Source organism: Cavia porcellus, unplaced genomic scaffold (assembly GCF_034190915.1).
Source record: "Cavia porcellus strain 051 isolate PalLab524CR breed Dunkin Hartley unplaced genomic scaffold, mCavPor4.1 scaffold_3, whole genome shotgun sequence".
Lineage (NCBI taxonomy): Eukaryota > Metazoa > Chordata > Mammalia > Rodentia > Caviidae > Cavia > Cavia porcellus.
In genome coordinates, this window is record NW_026947486.1 from 119,432,604 (window position 1) to 119,449,477 (window position 16,874).

Genomic DNA, 16,874 nt, shown 5'->3' on the forward strand with positions numbered 1-16,874 from the left:
ATTGCTCAACAGATACTGGCAAACACAAGGCAACAAGTCATCAAAAAGATCACACATAATGACACAGTGTGCTTCATCCCAGGGATGTAAGGATGGTACAAGCTGTACAAATCAATAAACATAATATATCACGTAAAGAGATGCAAGGACAAAACTCTCATGATCATCTAAATAGATTCAGAAAAAGCTTTTGATAATACCCAGCATCATTCGTGATACAAATCCTTAAGAAAATAGGTATAGGAGGATCTGATATCAACCTGATAAAAGTGTTTTATGACAAATGTACAGCCAACATCATACTAAACGGAGAAAAACCAAATGTCTTCTTTCTAAAATCTAGAACACCAGGAAGATGCCCATTACCACCATTCCTGTTCAATATGAAAACACACAGAAGAAAAGAAAAGTTATGAGTAGGAAAGGAAACAGTGAAATTATTATCATGTCCAGATGGCATGAGATGATATAAAAGGCAGCAATATCCCACCAAAAGACTACTAGAAGAAATAAACAAATTAAACAACATAGGGTATAAAATCGGCACAAAATATTAGTAGCATTCCTGAAAAGCAATAATAAAGTCACTGGGAAAGAATAGTAAAAAAAACATTCATAATAGCACCAAGATGGATTAAATCCTTAGGAATTAAGCTAACCAAGGAACTCACAGGCCTCTACAGTGAGAATCATGGTACTCTGAAAAACGAGAGCAAATAAGATACCAGGAAAGGGATGCGCCTTGATCGTGAATAGGCAAATTTAATACAGTCAAAAGGGCCAAACTTGGGCAGGGGATTTAGCTGAGCAGAATAAGCACCTGCCTGGCCAGTGCAGGATCCTGAGTTTGAATCCTGACAAAAAAAAAAGCCAAACTTCCCCAAACTGATAAACAAATTGAACACAATTTCAGTGAAAACACTAATAGATTTCCTCACAGAACTAGACAAAGCGCATCATGGAAAAAGAAGAGAGCCAGACCACCAAAAGTAATCCTGTGTAGCAACAACACAGTGGATGGCACTACAATCCCAGAATACAAGCAATATAATAAAGCTGTGGTGATGAGACACCATGGTACTGGCACAAAAACAGACACGGGGATCAGTGGAACAGAACCTCGGGCACTGTCAGCCATCTGATCTTTGGGAATGGGCCAAGAGCATACAGTGAAGGGAACACAGCTACTTCAGCAAGTGGTGCTGGGAAAACTGGTAATCCTCACGTATAATGAATCTAGATCCATGTGCTTCAAGATCCCTTAAAGTAAAATCAAGAGGAGAGAATCAGGAAGCAGCGGCACCCTCTCATGTGCCAGCTGCAGTCAGGCAGTCAGGAGAGAATCAGGAAGTGTCAGCCATCACTTGGACAAGGAGTGAAGATACCCCACATACACATACACGTATCTGCTTTAAGCAACTGGCTGATTCCCAGCAGCTCAGCTGAGATGATAGCAGCTCAACTAAAGAAAATGACTTAATGCTTGTATTGTTTGGTTGACTTTGCAGACAGAAAGCTGGCAGTATATGCATCTATTTGGAGGATCACAACATGCATTGTAGCAACTGTGGGGATTTCCTTCTGCCTTGTTTGTGACACCCAGTGTTTTGTCCCATCGTGTTGTTTGGTTATATTCCTGTATCCGCTATCCTGAGCAAGTATTTCATAGAGACATATGCAATATAGCAACCACTGTTAAACATCTGTCACCTTCTTTGGAAACACGGGTGTCACCGTTGTTTTTTGTTGTTGCTGGTGTTGTTTTGCTTTTGATGTTGTTGTTTGGCTTGTTTCCTTTTGATGTTTCTCTATCTTTTTTCACTTAAAAGAAGAAGGCCAAATAGTAGCAGAAGCCCAGGCAGGGCCAGAAAAGGCCTCTGCAGCTCCTCCTCCAGCACTTCAGAAGACACTGGATCTCCAGGTTTCTGTGTGAGGCTGGGGGAACCCTCAGGGGTCAGCCTCTTGAGAGACTAGCCTAAGCATCCTGGTAGCATCTAGGGGCTGGGTGCAGGTTTCACCCCAACTGGCCTTCTCCTCCTCCTCTGCAGAATAGATCTCCTGAATAACCTCTTGCTGTTGGGAGATGGTTATGTACAGTCCCAGGGTGCAAGACAGACAGAGGGAGAAGGAGAAGGACAAAGGCAGGAGCCAGTGGCTCAGTTTTGATCATGTGATGTTAGACGTCACATACTACTTGTATTGGTAGACATCGGTCATGTATCAAATTAAAACCTATTAAACGTGCTTCCTTGTCTTGCAGAACATTCTCAGAATAAGCTGCTTATTCTACCCAAGTAGCTTATTTTATGTTTGTGTATGTTTTCATCATCCTCACAACACCTGTGATGGGTTTTGAAGGTGATTTTCAGGTGTTCTGTTACTAAAGCACTGCACTACAGGGAAGACTGTGTAAACTCTGTGGGACTGGAGACCGTGCCTTGTTTCGGTCAACAGGCTATATCCAAACATGATGTAAACAGGCAGTTAATAGGCAATGTGTGTTGCTTGGAGAGATGCTTACTTTTTCAGGCAGATTTTCATTACTGCCACAAAATGTCCGAGATAATAAACTTGAGAAGAAGAAAACTTATTTAAGCTCAGGGTTTCAGAGATTTCGGTCCATTGTCAGTGGGTCCCATTGCTTTAGGGCCTAGCGCAAGGCAGCACATCAAGGCAGACTGGAATGTGGCAGAGCAACCTTGTGTATGTGTATGTCTGTGGGGACAGAAAAAAATAAGACAAGAAACAGAGAAAGACAGAAGTGAAGCAAGAAAGACTGTCCACCATCCGCCATGATGTCAACGGAATTTACCCAGTCTAAGGAGATTAGGCCTGGGATAGAATGCGGTTTCACTTTTCATACATTTGCTTTCCCCACAAGGAGGGAAGAATCTTGCACAAGGTGAAGGAACCTTGAGTCGCCAACCTTTACAGTTCTAGATGGGAGAGCAAGAGGAAAGTGGGGGAAGCCCCGGCAGTGTTCGCAGATGCCGTGATGGTGGGTGGGGGCAGAAGAGGCATTTCTCATCCCGATTCTTCCTGAGACATCTTAAGATGTGCAAATAAGGAGCCTGTAGTGTTGGAGTGTGCTTCTCGCCGGCCACCGAACTGTTTCTTTGCTCTGCACACCTCACTGAGCCAGAATTGTGCAGTCCTAGTCTTTAGGCAGGCTCCCAGAGTAATGTGAAATGCATTTGCCTGGGAAACCGGGAGGGGCGCTGTGAGAGGAGCAGGTAACTCAGCCCTGCCAGGGGGATCTTGCCCTAGAAGCTCTGCTCCAATGCTGCAGCTGTTGTAGCTACCACTGAGTAAACTGAAGCTGATCTCGCAGAGCTTGCTGCTTTCTCGTGAAGTTTAAGTTAAACTGCTCCCCTCTCTTTTCCGGTGTTCTTAGCTTCTGAAATGAAAGTGCAAATATTCCCCATCAGTGCATGTCAGGGGTAATCAGGAATGATATTGTACCATTTCGTTTCTTTCCAGGAAGCACTGGGGAGGCGAACTATTGAATGAAACGAGCTGTTGGGAAGCACTAGGGTCGCTTCCTTATAGCCTCTAGAGCTGTGCAGGACACAGGGTCATTTGCTTACACATTTGATTCTTGCTTTCCTTTTTTTTTTTTTTTTTTTGGCTATCGCGCCTTTATTGCAAATAAAATGTGAGGTATAAGAAGCGGACCCAGGACCTGTGCCTGCCTGGCTGAGGAGGACCAGCTCCTCTCCTGCCAGGCCTGGTGGTGGGGCCCAGAGCAGCCTCGAGGACACGGCCATCCCTGATGAGGTAGCTGCATCGTAAGCCCCCCAAGTCCTCCTCCCAGGGCTGCCCAGCTCCCATGCAGATCCCTGCCTGAGGGGAGCAGGAGAGGTGGGCACAGCTGGCTTTGAGAGCTGCCCTCGACTTGTGTTCCAGCCTCTCAGGGCAGCCTAGGGGCCAGGGTGGCCAGCAAAGGCACACCGAGTGGCACTGTGGGTCACTGCTGCTCCAGGCAGTCCTCGGTCACTCTCTGTGTGGCCAGCTCAGCCAGCACATTCTGCAGGTAGTTGGGGTCAGGTTAGCCGTGGCCAGTCACGTTGCGGTCCATCTCCGTTTTGTGGTGGATCTCGTTCCACACTACGGTGTCTGTCTCGCCTGTGGTGTTGGACGTCCCGATTGTGAAGATGAGTCGCCTCTTCCAGGCCACCTTCAGGAGCTCCAGGACCTTTCGGCCCTGGGCATTGTCTGGGAGGTAGCACTGGCGGGGGAACCCTCTGGCGGTAAATGGCTTCCCAGGGTTGGGGTGTTCAGGGCCCTGGATGCCGTGGGCAATGCTGTAAACTATGAGTATTGTCCCGCAGTCCTTGTGGCCGGAGAGTGACACCTGGAACCTGAACACCTCCATCTTCCCCTGGGGCTGGCTGCCAGTCTTCTCCCCGTAGATGGTTTTGCAGGAGGGACACTGCAGACTGCCATCCTTGTTCCCGTTGCAGTACATGGCCAGCAGGCACAGCAGGTGAAAGGCATGGCTGCACTTGGTGAGGCGGCCCACGGCCATAGGCCCAAGGGTCTTGCTGTCAGTCACGTCACTGTACCCGGAAACCACAGACAGCTTCTTCATACAGATCATGCAGTCCTCATCCAGAGGGGTCTTCAGCTCCTCGGTGTAGTTTCTGATCACCTGTTCTGGCTCTGGTTTTGGAGGGCCCCCTGCAAGTGCTTGCTGGACCCTGCTAGACTTTGGCATCTGCACGGGCACAGTGGTGGGGACACTTCCAAGGCTGCTGGAGGGACCGCTGTGGAGGGAGGCACTGGCTCCGCTGGAAGTGGACGGTCCAGGGGGCAGGAGTTGTGGTCCCACATGGGACAGGCTGGAGTGGAAGAGGGGCTGGTTCCCCAGGGCCGGAGGGGCCCCAGCCCAGGGGTTGGTGGTGTTGAGCCTCGGTGCAGATCTGGCCCCAGAGAGTGAAGGTTTGTTGTATGGGGCGAAGCCCTGGTGGGCCCCAAAGACAACGGTGGTCCTGTGGGAGGCCTGGGGTGTGGGCTATGCAGGGAGGTTGGTCATGGAATGGCGGTAGCGGCCTGACACAGGGCCAGTTCCACTGCCATGCAGGCACTGTTGGCAAGAGCAGGCGACTCCTGTGTGGCCTGGTGGAGCAATGACGGTGGTCACTGGATAATTTGGGCCTACTTGGCGCCGCACACTCCGGCAGAAACTGGAAGTTTTGTTGGTTTGCGTGTGGGTGGCATGTTGACGGTGTAGTTGTACCCCAGGGGAGCCAAGTCCACAAGCTGGATGCCCCTGGCCATGTGCTGCTCCAGATAATCACAGACATTGGCTTCGTAGGCCGTCCAGGAGCCATCATCGCCCAGCCACTCCCAGATGATACCCTGGCCTGGGGCCGAATGCTGGGAGAACAGGTGTTTACGCACAGCCCGCATGGTGCCGGTATCCTGGCGGAACTGGGTCCAGCTGGGGAGGTCGATGATGTACGGGGCCAGTGAGGGGTCAGCCTGGCCTAAGGGGATGCTGTGTGCCAGGCTGCCCACCCCAAAGCGCTGACCCTTCTGCTGGACAAACTGCTGCTCAATGTAGCTGCACACAGTGGCACTGTAGGGATGCCAGGTACCCAGCCCATCCTGCCATTCCAACACAGCCACTACCACAGGGCTGGGGTACACCTGAGCCAGGGAAGGGCCTGGAGCCATGGCCATCTTCCCCAGGACTCCTTCCGCTTTCCCAGATGCCTTCACACCACACTCGGCCTAGGGTTCATCGCCCGATGCCTCCTGTAGACCTGGACGCAGATGCGAGCAGAGCCCACACCCTCGCAAGGGAGCGCGTGGTGACAATATCCCTGACGCCCCACGTCCTGTGGGACCCTAACTCCCAGAGGTCCCCCTCCCCAAGCTCCTGCTCTCACCGAACCCTTGCTTTCCTTTCTTTCTGCTCCACTCTTTGCCTAAGTTTCACTGGGACCTGAGAATGCGCTTCACCCTTTTTCCCTTTGGTCCTGAAGTAGGAAGAACGGGTTTCAATGTAAGTTATGGAGCTAACTTACCCATTTCCTGTGTCACTTGCTGCCCATAGGTGTCGTTATTTCTTCAGCATCCAGGTACCCTCCTGTCACTGCTGCCCTCTCGGGCATCCCCGAACTGCCAGCAACATCTCAGGTACCACTCCTGTGACCTTGCCACACCTTTGCCTCTGGTTCTCTCTTTCCATTATTCGAAGCCAGACTGAGAAGGTGGACTTGCAATTGTCCCGACCAGGCCTGATAAGCAGTTTTCATCAAAGCGGATGTTGAGAGTTCAATTTGGTAAAAGGCTCTGTCAGTGAGATCAGTGTTGATGTTTTCCAGTGCCTCACGTTGTCTTGGGAGTGATGTCTAATTGCGTGTGTAACGCATCAAATATTGAATCCTGTAGATGATCTCATCTCAGAATTCCTGAGAACAATGGACAGCAGCACATTATCGGTGGGAGTGCATAGAAAGCAGTGCTAAGGGGGATCCATTAAAATTTGCATACCATCATATAATGGTTCTGCAGGAAACTTAATTTTTCTTTATCAAGCCGGGTTGTGCAGACTTGGTTTTCACAGCGGTTGTGAAAGAAACTTTACTTGCATGAGCTCTACACACACAAAGACTGACTCCATCTTTTGCTGGAAAGCAAGCTGTCCTGACTCTTCATGGCTTTGGAGCAACATTTAATTTTGGTCTCGGGTGTGGGTGTGGGCGTTAGCCAGGCTGTTTTCTGGTGCAGGGTACCTACCTGGGGCCAGATGATCCAGAACATCCTTAGGCCCTGTCTAGATGGCCTGGGAGTACTGCCACTTCTCTCCTCGAACCCCTCTTCCTCTAAAAGGCTGGTCCTCTGATGGGTCATCCGGTGACAGAAGCTTTCCCTGTGGCAACGAAGAGCAAAGTCTGATTTTTGAGTGCTCCTCATTCCTCTGCTTGGGTTCAAGTTTGCTAACGTCACCCGGCCAGTAAATGTTGCCAAAGGGTTGAATTCCAGATCAGGCACCAGGCTTGACCATTCTCCCAGAGAAACAGGCCACAAAACTCCTCTGCAAAGAGAAATACAGGCATGGGAGGAAGCCAGGATCATTTTTTGCAGGCTACCTAAACAATCACTATCATTTTTCTGTTCTTAATTATTTTATAGTTCAACATACAGAAATCATTCCATGCAACACACCTCATAAATAGAAGGAAGGACAGAAATCACATGGCTGTCTCAATAGACACAGAAAAAGGATGTGACAAAAGTCAGCAGCCATTCATGATGCAAAATGGAACCTGAAGAGAGTAGAGAAAGACTATGTCAGTCTGAGAAAGGCCATCCGCGGCAAACTAAGAACAACCATCTGTGGAGAGAAGCTGAACACTGAAACTTTCCCTTTGACATCAGGAACAAGACAAGGATGTGCCCTATTGTCACTGCTGTTCCATGCAGTACAGATTTAGCAACTGTTCAGGCTCATGAAATCCCCAATACAAAACTTCATTTTCCCTAACTGAAGTGTAGCATTTTCCTGACCTATGATTACTCCAGATCATCACAGGGGTAGCAATGCTTGTGACTTGTCCTTAATGGAAATGGCAATTTCCTATCCCCCATGGTGTTTTGGTCTATCTTGAAATATTTCTTCTGTTCTCTGGAACTTCAAACTCATGATGACTTTGAAATGAACAAGTAGATCTCTCTCCTTAACACAGAGATAAAGAAGCTCAGATAGCATTATGTAAGCACCACGCACAGAGCTGCTGCCACCAAGCGACCACTCCCTGGCATGCCCGATGCAACTAAAGCCGAGACACTGAAGGGTACTTGCATAGCCCTATGTATGGTGGCACAAGTCATGATAGCCAAGACATGGACCCAGACTAGATGCCCACCAGCAGCTGAAAGGATACAGAAAACGTGGCATCGTGGTATACAGCCACAGTGGCGCGTTATTTGGCCGTAAGCAGAAGGAAATTTGGTCATATGCAGGAACGAGGGTGAATCTGGAGCTTATCATGTGGAGTGAAAGAACCCAAACTCACAGCTGTCACAGGCAGTATCTAAAAAAGTCAGTAATACAGCAGACCGTTACACACGAAGAGGAGAGTAAAAGGGCCGGTAATCGGGGAGACGGGTAGGACCGAAATATAGTAGGAGCACAAACTAAAATTCAGGGGTTAGGTTCAATGTTGACCTTAGGGGAAATCGGATTTGGTTCTTGTCCAATTCAGTTTGAGAGGAGACTCACGGAGAGAACAGAGTTCTGAACTAAGGCACCACCGTAGCTGCACTTAAAGCCAAACCCTGTGTGACTAGGGGCAGGCTGGGAAAAAAGGGGAGGAGAAGGTGACAATGACCAAGGTATGTATGCTGTGTGCACACACCAGTCTGCCAGAGCAAACACACTAATGTCTATGACCAGTAAGCACACATAAACAAGGCATAAAACAGAAACCAAACAGACAAGGTAGGTCACGAGCCATGATCAGATACTGCTGTAAAAAGTGATTGGTGTCTCTGCTGTTATTCTTCCTGTGTATGTACCTGGACAAAGGGTGACCGCAATACATGGGGAGTGTTTCAATAAATGTGCTAGAGTAAAAGACACCTTGCCATGGATCCCTCTCAAAATCTGGCCCCTGTCTTCAAACACGGTCATCCCATTGTCCTTGCCAATATCTGGAGCCCTTCTGGAAGGTCTGCTTGGTGAGGGATTTAATGGGTATGACCCAACTGAAGTGAATGCTGTTGCCAAGCACCATCCAAGGCAAAGGCAGACTCCTCAAAACACCACAGCGTGTCCTCCCCCACCTTACTCTCTGAATGTGACTCCTTGAGCCTTCAGGCCCTTCCCCAAAGTCAAGAGGATCAAGAAAGATAAACAGTTTGTATGGGGGGGTAGGGTGGGTGCAGTGGATAATAACAATGTGTTTTGGCTCTAATAATTATTCTTACCATCTGTGGTATGTTTTATGTCACCATGTTCTCACGACTGGGCCCTTTCCCAGGTTAATGTCACCCAGCCCTTCCCGTGGGGCCTAGCCTCACTCAGTGGAAGCTGTGCTTTGGGATTCATGACCAAAGACATCAACACCATCGGAAATGGCAGTGTCACATGGGTTGGCACACAGGCTCAGCAACTGGGGTGTGCTGGGCAATTTGCCGTTACTTGTTGGCTGGAGATGGGGAAGGCCTAGAGACTTCCTTCACACCGCAGGATAGGAGAGCCTGGCAGAGCCCAATGCCATGGCCTGTGGGCCACTGGGGCCAGTTGTGCTCTGAAGCCACACACAAGTATGGAGAGGCGAGCAGGAAAAAGGTTCCAAGGATGTCGCCTGGTACCTAGACATGCTGATGGCCAGGGTCAGGTCTCCTGAGAGCAGAGGCGCTCTCTCCGATCCTGCGGACACCACCCAAAGGCCCAGGGAACCTTGAGCCTTTCCATGATCAGGACCCTGGACTCTCTCTGCACACGCAGCCAAAGTCCACAGGTCCCAGGGAAAGAGGACTCTTGGACCCTGGAACACAGTAGCACAGTGGCACAAGGCCTGCCTGGCAGGAACAAGGCCTTGAGTTCCAGTCCACGTACCAAAAAAACAAAAACCCCACAAAGGAACAAAACAACAAAAAACCTGACTGTGAGTCCAGGGAAACCCACCTCAGAAAGCAATCCTGGGAGCCACCACACTGCCACTCTGCCTCTGCTCCTCACCCCACCAAGCCTCTGCTCCAAGATTCTGAGCATGGATTGGTTAAGATCGATTGCCTTACAGGGGGGATGCACACGTCCCACAGTTTTGTACACCTGCAGCCCCCGCCGGCCCTCCGGAAGGTCACCCTGGCTCAGCACTCCCTGAGCCTCCCTCCCAGCCCTCCCCAAGAAACCTCCGGCCTCTGCTTGTGAGGTTCCCTCCCCAACCCCTCTCCCCAGCTGTCTGTCCCCTTAACCCTTGAGGGGGTCTCAAGATGGAGACTGCAGTCCTTCTGCTTTCTACCTTTGAAACCTCCTTTGCCCCAACCACTTTGGCTGTACTTCTAGTTCACTGTGGCAGGCAAATTCTTACAGCAAGGCTAGTCTTTGGCCTAACAAACTCCAGGACAGGAAGGTAAGGAAGCTCTCCCTCTGACTGCTGTTTTCACCAGGCTTTTAACTCCTTGTTCAGAGGGCAGAGACTACAGCCAGGAGCACAGGCAGGGGCTGTGTCGTGGATGATCGAGAGCAGATTGGGGAAGAGCTGGGAGGGAAGAGTCCTTCTGGGCTGGGGACCTGGTGCTCTGCAGAGAAGGAGGGATCCAACAGGAGCTTCTTCTCCCCATCTCCTCACCATCCTGGACCCAGGAGGGGACTCCTGGTCCCTGAGGCGGCCTCTCGACAGGGTCATGGGAAGGGGACACACCAGCCTGGGTCCCTGGTGACTGAGCCCCCTATAGGGTGTCACAGGGAGAGACAGTAGGTGTAGGCTGCCTTCCAGAGCTTTGCTTTAGGGTGTGCAGGGGGAGAAGGTGACATGACCTAGTTCCCCACTCCAGAAGTTCAACAGCTTTGCACTCTGACCTTGTGCCCATGGGTGGGTATGTTCAGTCCCCTGCATTATGAATATTCACCTGTTGTTGCATTCCCTAACTTCACCTCCATCTGTATCTGTAAACAGATGTCCCTCATGGGAAGCTGACATCTGTCCTCAGAGGACAAACAGTGAAAATAGGGACATGCTGTATGTAGCTGAAAGACTCAGGCATGGAATCGTGGCTCAGTTACATTTGATTTATTTTATGCAAACATTTAATTATGTCTCCCACCAACCATGAAACACAAGTGGGCCCCGAGCACCCAATGAGTAAGCAGTGAAGGCAGAAAAAGTTAGGATCTAAGGAGAACATGGCAATCCAAGAACTTAGGGCCTAGGGAAGGATGCACGCTCTGGCATGTGGCATGTAGCACATGGGTTTTAGACCTTTTTTCCTACTCAGACGTCCGAGGTCCTGGGGGTCCCAGGTCTTGCATGACCTGGAAGATGAGGGAAAGGTCCTCAAGGAAGGAGGTTAACACTGTCTGGAGGCGGCCAGGGTCTTGGGCAATCCATCTCCTGAAAGTGAGAGAAAAGGAAACTCCAGTCAACAGTCAGAACTGTGATCTGGCAAGCGTCGCCACACCCAGTGTGGCCCTAACACTTAGGCACCTCCTGGAGTCCATTAAAATCTCCTCCCTGCGGTCGTGGCCACACCCCCAGAACCCCAGGCCTTTAGCACTGACACATTCAAGAAATTGCCATTCATGGTGAGCTCCCTGTGAACATCCGGGAATTCCTGAAAAGCAGCCAGGGATCTTCGCGCCACTTCAGCCTCCACAGAAGATGGGAAAACCACCTTGAAGTTCCCAATGGAACTAAGTTAAGACGTGATGCTGTACCAACAGGGCCAGGGCCGCCAGACACTGTCGCGTTCCGTCCAGTCCCGTCCAGTCCTGTCCCATGCTGTCCCCTCCCCAGCCGGCTCCCATCCCTGCCCCTCTTCGCCCAGCACCCCAAGCTCGCTCCTGCCCCCCGTAGGCCACCTGGGCCCCACGCTGTTCCGGCCTGGGCCCTGGGCCCTGCCTCGCCTCTCCTGCCTTCCTCCCTGCCTCCTGCCCTCACCGAGTCCCAGCCCCGCTCCCGACATGGCTCCCGATGCCTGCCTGCGCCCCCAGGCCCGGCCACTGCGCCACGTCCTGAAGGATACAGTTCGTGCAGCTGCATTCCTGGCCAACTGACCACGACCACAGTCTGCCCACCGGGCTGTGTGGCATACGGTATTTGTACCACAGGAACAGTGACTCCGGCACTGGCACTTGCGGGGCCACTGGTACCTTCTGGGCCCAAGCCACCCTGGTGTCCAGCACCACCCTGGTCGTCATGGATTCTGGGGCCACCATGGTCACTTCCGAGGCCCTCAGCACCACCCACACCACCTCCAGGGGCCTGCATGGCTGTCTGGCCTCTTCTCCTCAGTGCCCACCTCAACCTCAACCTCTTGCCTCAAGCTCCTGCTGAAGGAGTCCGCGCAGCTCCGCCCCTTCCCACCCACAATGCACCGCGAGAAAGCTGTGGCGCCTGCGCAAGCACGCTCACACCTTGGTGTTTCCCGCCAAGCCAGCTGGTCTGGCCGCCTGCACGCCTCTTGTGTTGCCAGGCAACATGCTGCCCTTGCTTGCATCAATGAACCCCCAGTCTGGTCCCTTACAAGCTGGCCCAGCCCCGAGTCCCAGAGACCCCCTTACTTCTCAGGGACACTAACGGGGTCCAGGTACCCGGCCCTATGCCAAGGAAGTCTGTGGGGCCCTGCAGAGCCCTGGGGCCAAGTGAGGCGTGTCAGGGGGACAAGTCCTGCCTGGGACCAGGACACCTTGGGCAGCCACGGGACCCGCGATGCCCACAGAGGCAGCCGGGCCTTTGGCGCCATGCTGGCCCATCACCCCAGTCCCCAACCACTCTCCCACCCCTCGACCACCACCCCTGCCCCTAACCACGCACTTCCCCTCCCACTGAGATCTGGAGGAAGAGATGGCTCCTGCCAAGTCCAGCCCCAGCCCAGACCACCCTCCCCCAGCTCCTGAGGGGGTTGCGGCTACCTGGCGGTGCCCACCCTGGGGATGTGCCCGGGACGCCGGCTCCTTCCGCAACATGTGACTCTGTCATGCGTTGAGCCGTCCTGGAGAGGGAAGCAGGGACTCAGTGTGGCATTGAAGGGGAGAAGCAGAATGGTGGCCCAGGCCCACTGTCTGCCCTGCCCCCTTCTGATGAGCATCTGCAACAAGCAGAGAGGAGCCTTCCACTGTTGGGGTCCATCCCAGCAGCCGGGCCCTCTACTGCCCCAGCCCCCGGGTGTTTGCCTCCTGGCCTCCTTCCCGCCTCTGGTAACAAAGCGGTGACTCTTAGTTGGACCGGAGGTGCCTGCCATCTTCACCTGGGGGATGACCCTGTGTGTCCACACGCCCTGCAGAGAGCGAGGCTCGACAGAGGCAGACACAGCGCACCGCGCCACAAATGGACATCCAGTTAGGTACCCAGAGGACCCAACCCTGAGAAGTCCCTCCAGCCACCTCTTCCCTTAGCGCTGAGCACCTCCTCGCCAAGGTGGCACGAAGAAACCGGGAGACAGCAGAGATGGGAGTGAGGAAGAGGGCGAGGGGCGGAAACGCACTGCAGGGGAAGGGAAGGGAGAAGAGAGGAGAGATCCAGAGAGAGCCGTGACCCACAGCAGTCAGCAGAAACGTGGTGTAAATATGTACAGCGCAGCGCTCCTGGCTGCAAAGGCGAGAAAAGGCAGACAGGACAAAGACGGCGAGAACATGAAGACGCCTCCATGGGCAAGAAGACGAGGAGGTGCCGGGGCTGAAGGCGTCCTTCCTGAGAGCGGAGTCTTCTGACGCTGCCTCTCCTCCACCCGCTTCCAATCTCGTAACTTTTAGAGCAAAATAGGGATTCCCAGACACCACAGGCTGTGCTTCTTCTGTTTGCTCTTTGCTGTGCTCAGCGCCCTGTTCCGTGTGGGCTCTGAATAACGATCTCGTCGTTGGGAGGGCCTCGCCACTCACCGGGCCCGGCCCGCGTCCCTTCACCTCCCTTCGCCTTGGTGTGCCCTGAAGAGGCTCCCAGGCAGTGCCCGCCTCCACCTGCACCCAGAGCACTACCTTCCCTTTTGTCCTCTCCCAGTCACACTAGTAGGCCGGCCCCCAGCAGCCCCACGGATGTCAACGTTAACCACAGTAGGAGTCAATCGACATAAGACACGTGCCTTTGTTCAGTCATGGTGGCACACAGCTGTAATGCCAGCAGCATCTGGGAGACTGAGGTAGCAGAATTGGGAATTTGAGCACAGCCTGGATAATGCCTGACTAGGCAAGACCAGGTTGTGAACTATATACTTAAAAATAGGGCTGGAGGTAGAGTTCGGCACCAAGGCGCTGGGTGGGATCCCTAGTGCCACCCAAAATGTCCCCAAGAGAGTAGAGGTGGAGGACATACAGCATGAACTGGAAATTAGCCAGGCGGATGTGCTGGACAGTCCCTTCCGACACGAAGGGACAGAAAAGACGTGGCAGCCTTGCTCAGAAGCAGAAGCTGCTATCGCCAAGCCCAGACTTGGCTCCAGGAGAGTAGCACAGGAATACAGCAATGATCGATCTTGTGAAATCTCTTGATGAAATTCATCACAATCCATGATAGCCAAGGATGTAGCAGCCACCCAACAGATACAATGAGGCCCTATGAAATCAGATATTCATGTGTGTTTAAGACCCTTATTTGTGATGGAGGCAAACCCTAAACAGCCCTCCAGCTTCAAGTGCTTTGAGTGGACTTGGCAACCCACTAAATCTGGAGGACCCATGCCTGTGCAACGTGCCATGTCCCCCCACCCCATCTTCACTGTGGATGACACCTCTGATGGAAACTGCCCAGTGTGTTACAAACTCCCCTAGGGTAAAAGGTGTCTTCCACCATCTTCCTCTGTTTTCTGGGAAAACAAGCCTTTGTAGCTCAGTGCATAGCTGCAAGGTTGAGTATTCCCGGAGAAAGAAACAAAAACAAGACCCACAAAGCTTGCTATTTAGTAACAAATTTTTCCAGATTTACAGAAACTGGGACATCTGGTGACCTAGAGAACAGCACCTCGCGCACATCAGCCAAGCGGCCCCCAACAAATTGGTAACTATCTTGGGGCCCGGCTGTCTGCTATCCCTGCCCAGCATCCCTCTGCAAGCCTGGTTCCTGAAAATCCCAAGCAAGGTGGCATTTCTGTGTCTTTCTCTGTTTGCTTTTAGGAGTGAAGTTCCACCTTCCACCTGCCAGCTGCTGCAAGGAAGGTCTTTCTTAGCCTGTGACTGTGTCTCGCAAGCGCCTGGCTTCACTGGGTGGCAGAAAGAGACCTTTCTTGGGCATGTGATGAGACTGGCAGCAGAACCTAAGCTCAAAGCGCTGAGCACCAGCCCTGAGGATCCTTCCCCTAGCAACTGTCTTTATGATTGCATCCTGCTGTCACTGGCAAATGAACCAAATTTCCTGTGATAGGGAAAGGAGTTTGCCTCCCCCTTCTCCTGTCTGACATGAGACTGCACATGACACATGACAGATCTGTCCCCTGTCATCCACTGACACCAAATCACTCTCCTCTGCTTGTGGGGTTTCCTCCCCTGTCCTCTCCCCCAGGGTCCACAACTTTCCTGACTGTGCTGCATGCGGCTCAATTCCTCAGGGAGGGCAAGCAGGTCCCTGGGCCTAACTTCCCTGGAAGGACAGTGTGCCAGCGTCACCAAGATGACAGCTTCGACTTCCCTAAACACAGCTTTGCCCAGTATTGGAGACTGAACCCATGGCTTTCCCTTGAGCTAAACGCCTACTCCTGTCACATATTTTAATTTGAGGCAGAATCTCACTAAATGTGACTTTTTTTTCTTTGTTCCTTTTGGTTCTTGAGACAGAGTTTTGGTTTGCAGTTCAAGGTATCCTGGAACTCACCTTGTCGTCCAAGCTTGCTTTGAACTCATGGTGATCCTCCTGTATTAGCCTCCTGAGTGCTGGGATGACAGGAATGCACCCCATGCCTGGCCTGACATTCTTAACAGGAAAATATGAGTTATGTCATAAATGATATTGAGGCTCCAGGAATCTTTGAGAGAGTGACTCACAGCATTTGTCACACGAAAGTAAATTTACATTAGAAGAAAATTTTACAGTATTATCATACGCTGTCAGTAATATTTTTAACGATTTTATACTGGGTAGTGTTCTCCATAGCCCATAAATTCCATAATGAAGAAATGTATTAAATGCACTTAAAACGTAAGATCACCAGAATCACTCTAACAAATGTAAAAAGCAAATTACATTTACAATCACATTTGGCTGGTACTGCATGAAGAAGGGTTGTCTCATGCATCTGCCTGACAGTAAGCATCATAAACACTTTGAAGAAACACAACCTGACACAAAGGCTACCACAACCTGACAGAAGGGAGCAACATTTCTTCAAGGACATTCATCCAGCAGCTGTCTCTATAACCTAGTCCTCCCCATTTTACCGTGAAACATTCTGCTGGATTCAGCCTCCTCAGCTTGCTCAGAGTTCATTACTGTAAGCATGCTCCCATTCCAAGGTCATGCTCTCCCCCAAATAAACACCATGATACCTTTAAGAATCTGTTGTTCTGATTGCTAAAATCATTTGTAAAATTCTCCAGAGGTGAGGCATAGGAACCAAGAGCAGTGAGCAGCAGTTCTCGGGGAAAAGGACCTCCTAGGTAACAGGTGACTGTGTTCTACAGAGGATGACCTGGACCCTCCTCTAAGCTCAACTCCCCAGTACCCTGGAGAGAGACACCTCTTATCATGAGCCTCCCATCCAGCCTCAGCCAAGGGAGGTACAAATAGTGAGGAGGGGGCTTCCGCTTCCTAAGCTGCCCTCCCACCAAGGGCATCTTCCTGAATGGGGCAGGAAGCTTTGGGCAACATCCCTGGGGTCAGGGACCATGCCACAATGTCGTCAGCCCCCTGGAGTGCATGGCCCCAGTGCAGGGTGTCTTTGAGGAGAGCACTGGCCATTGGCACTGGCCAGGATGCTCACAATGCTCCTGGAGCGTGTAGCTCCTGCCTTGCTTTGAGGCCGGCAGGAAGAGTGGGCATGGAAGCCAGCTCCCCTCCCAGCAGCATGGCATGCTCGCCCCTCTGACCTCAGGTCCATGGGCTGAGAATGCTCCAGTCCCGTGTGCTACTTATGGCCACCAGCTGTTACCTTTACTAGCTCCTCCTCTACCTCCATCCCTAAGTGTGTGTCCCCCAGGGGAAGCCGCCCAAGACCTCAGAGGACAAAAGCCAGAAACCAAGGAGAGGCGTTAGCTGAAACAAACTCAGGAG

General features: G+C 51.8%; 1 protein-coding gene and 1 long non-coding RNA gene across 2 annotated transcripts; both read right to left on the bottom strand.

Moving 5' to 3' along the window:
- Positions 1–3,619: 3,619 nt before the first annotated feature.
- LOC100716504 (probable E3 ubiquitin-protein ligase DTX2) lies at positions 3,620–5,748 on the bottom strand. Its single transcript, XM_063246547.1, is given in 2 exon segments — positions 3,620–5,220; positions 5,223–5,748. Coding segments are annotated over 2 exon segments (1,716 nt in total). The 5' UTR covers positions 5,686–5,748; the 3' UTR covers positions 3,620–3,967.
- A 4,988-nt stretch (positions 5,749–10,736) lies between these two features.
- Positions 10,737–12,680, bottom strand: LOC134475513 (uncharacterized). Its single transcript, XR_010046695.1, has 2 exons — positions 12,593–12,680; positions 10,737–11,072 (listed from the first exon to the last, which is right to left on the bottom strand). It is a non-coding gene; the product is annotated as an uncharacterized LOC134475513 (long non-coding RNA).
- Between the last annotated feature and the right edge of the window lie 4,194 nt (positions 12,681–16,874).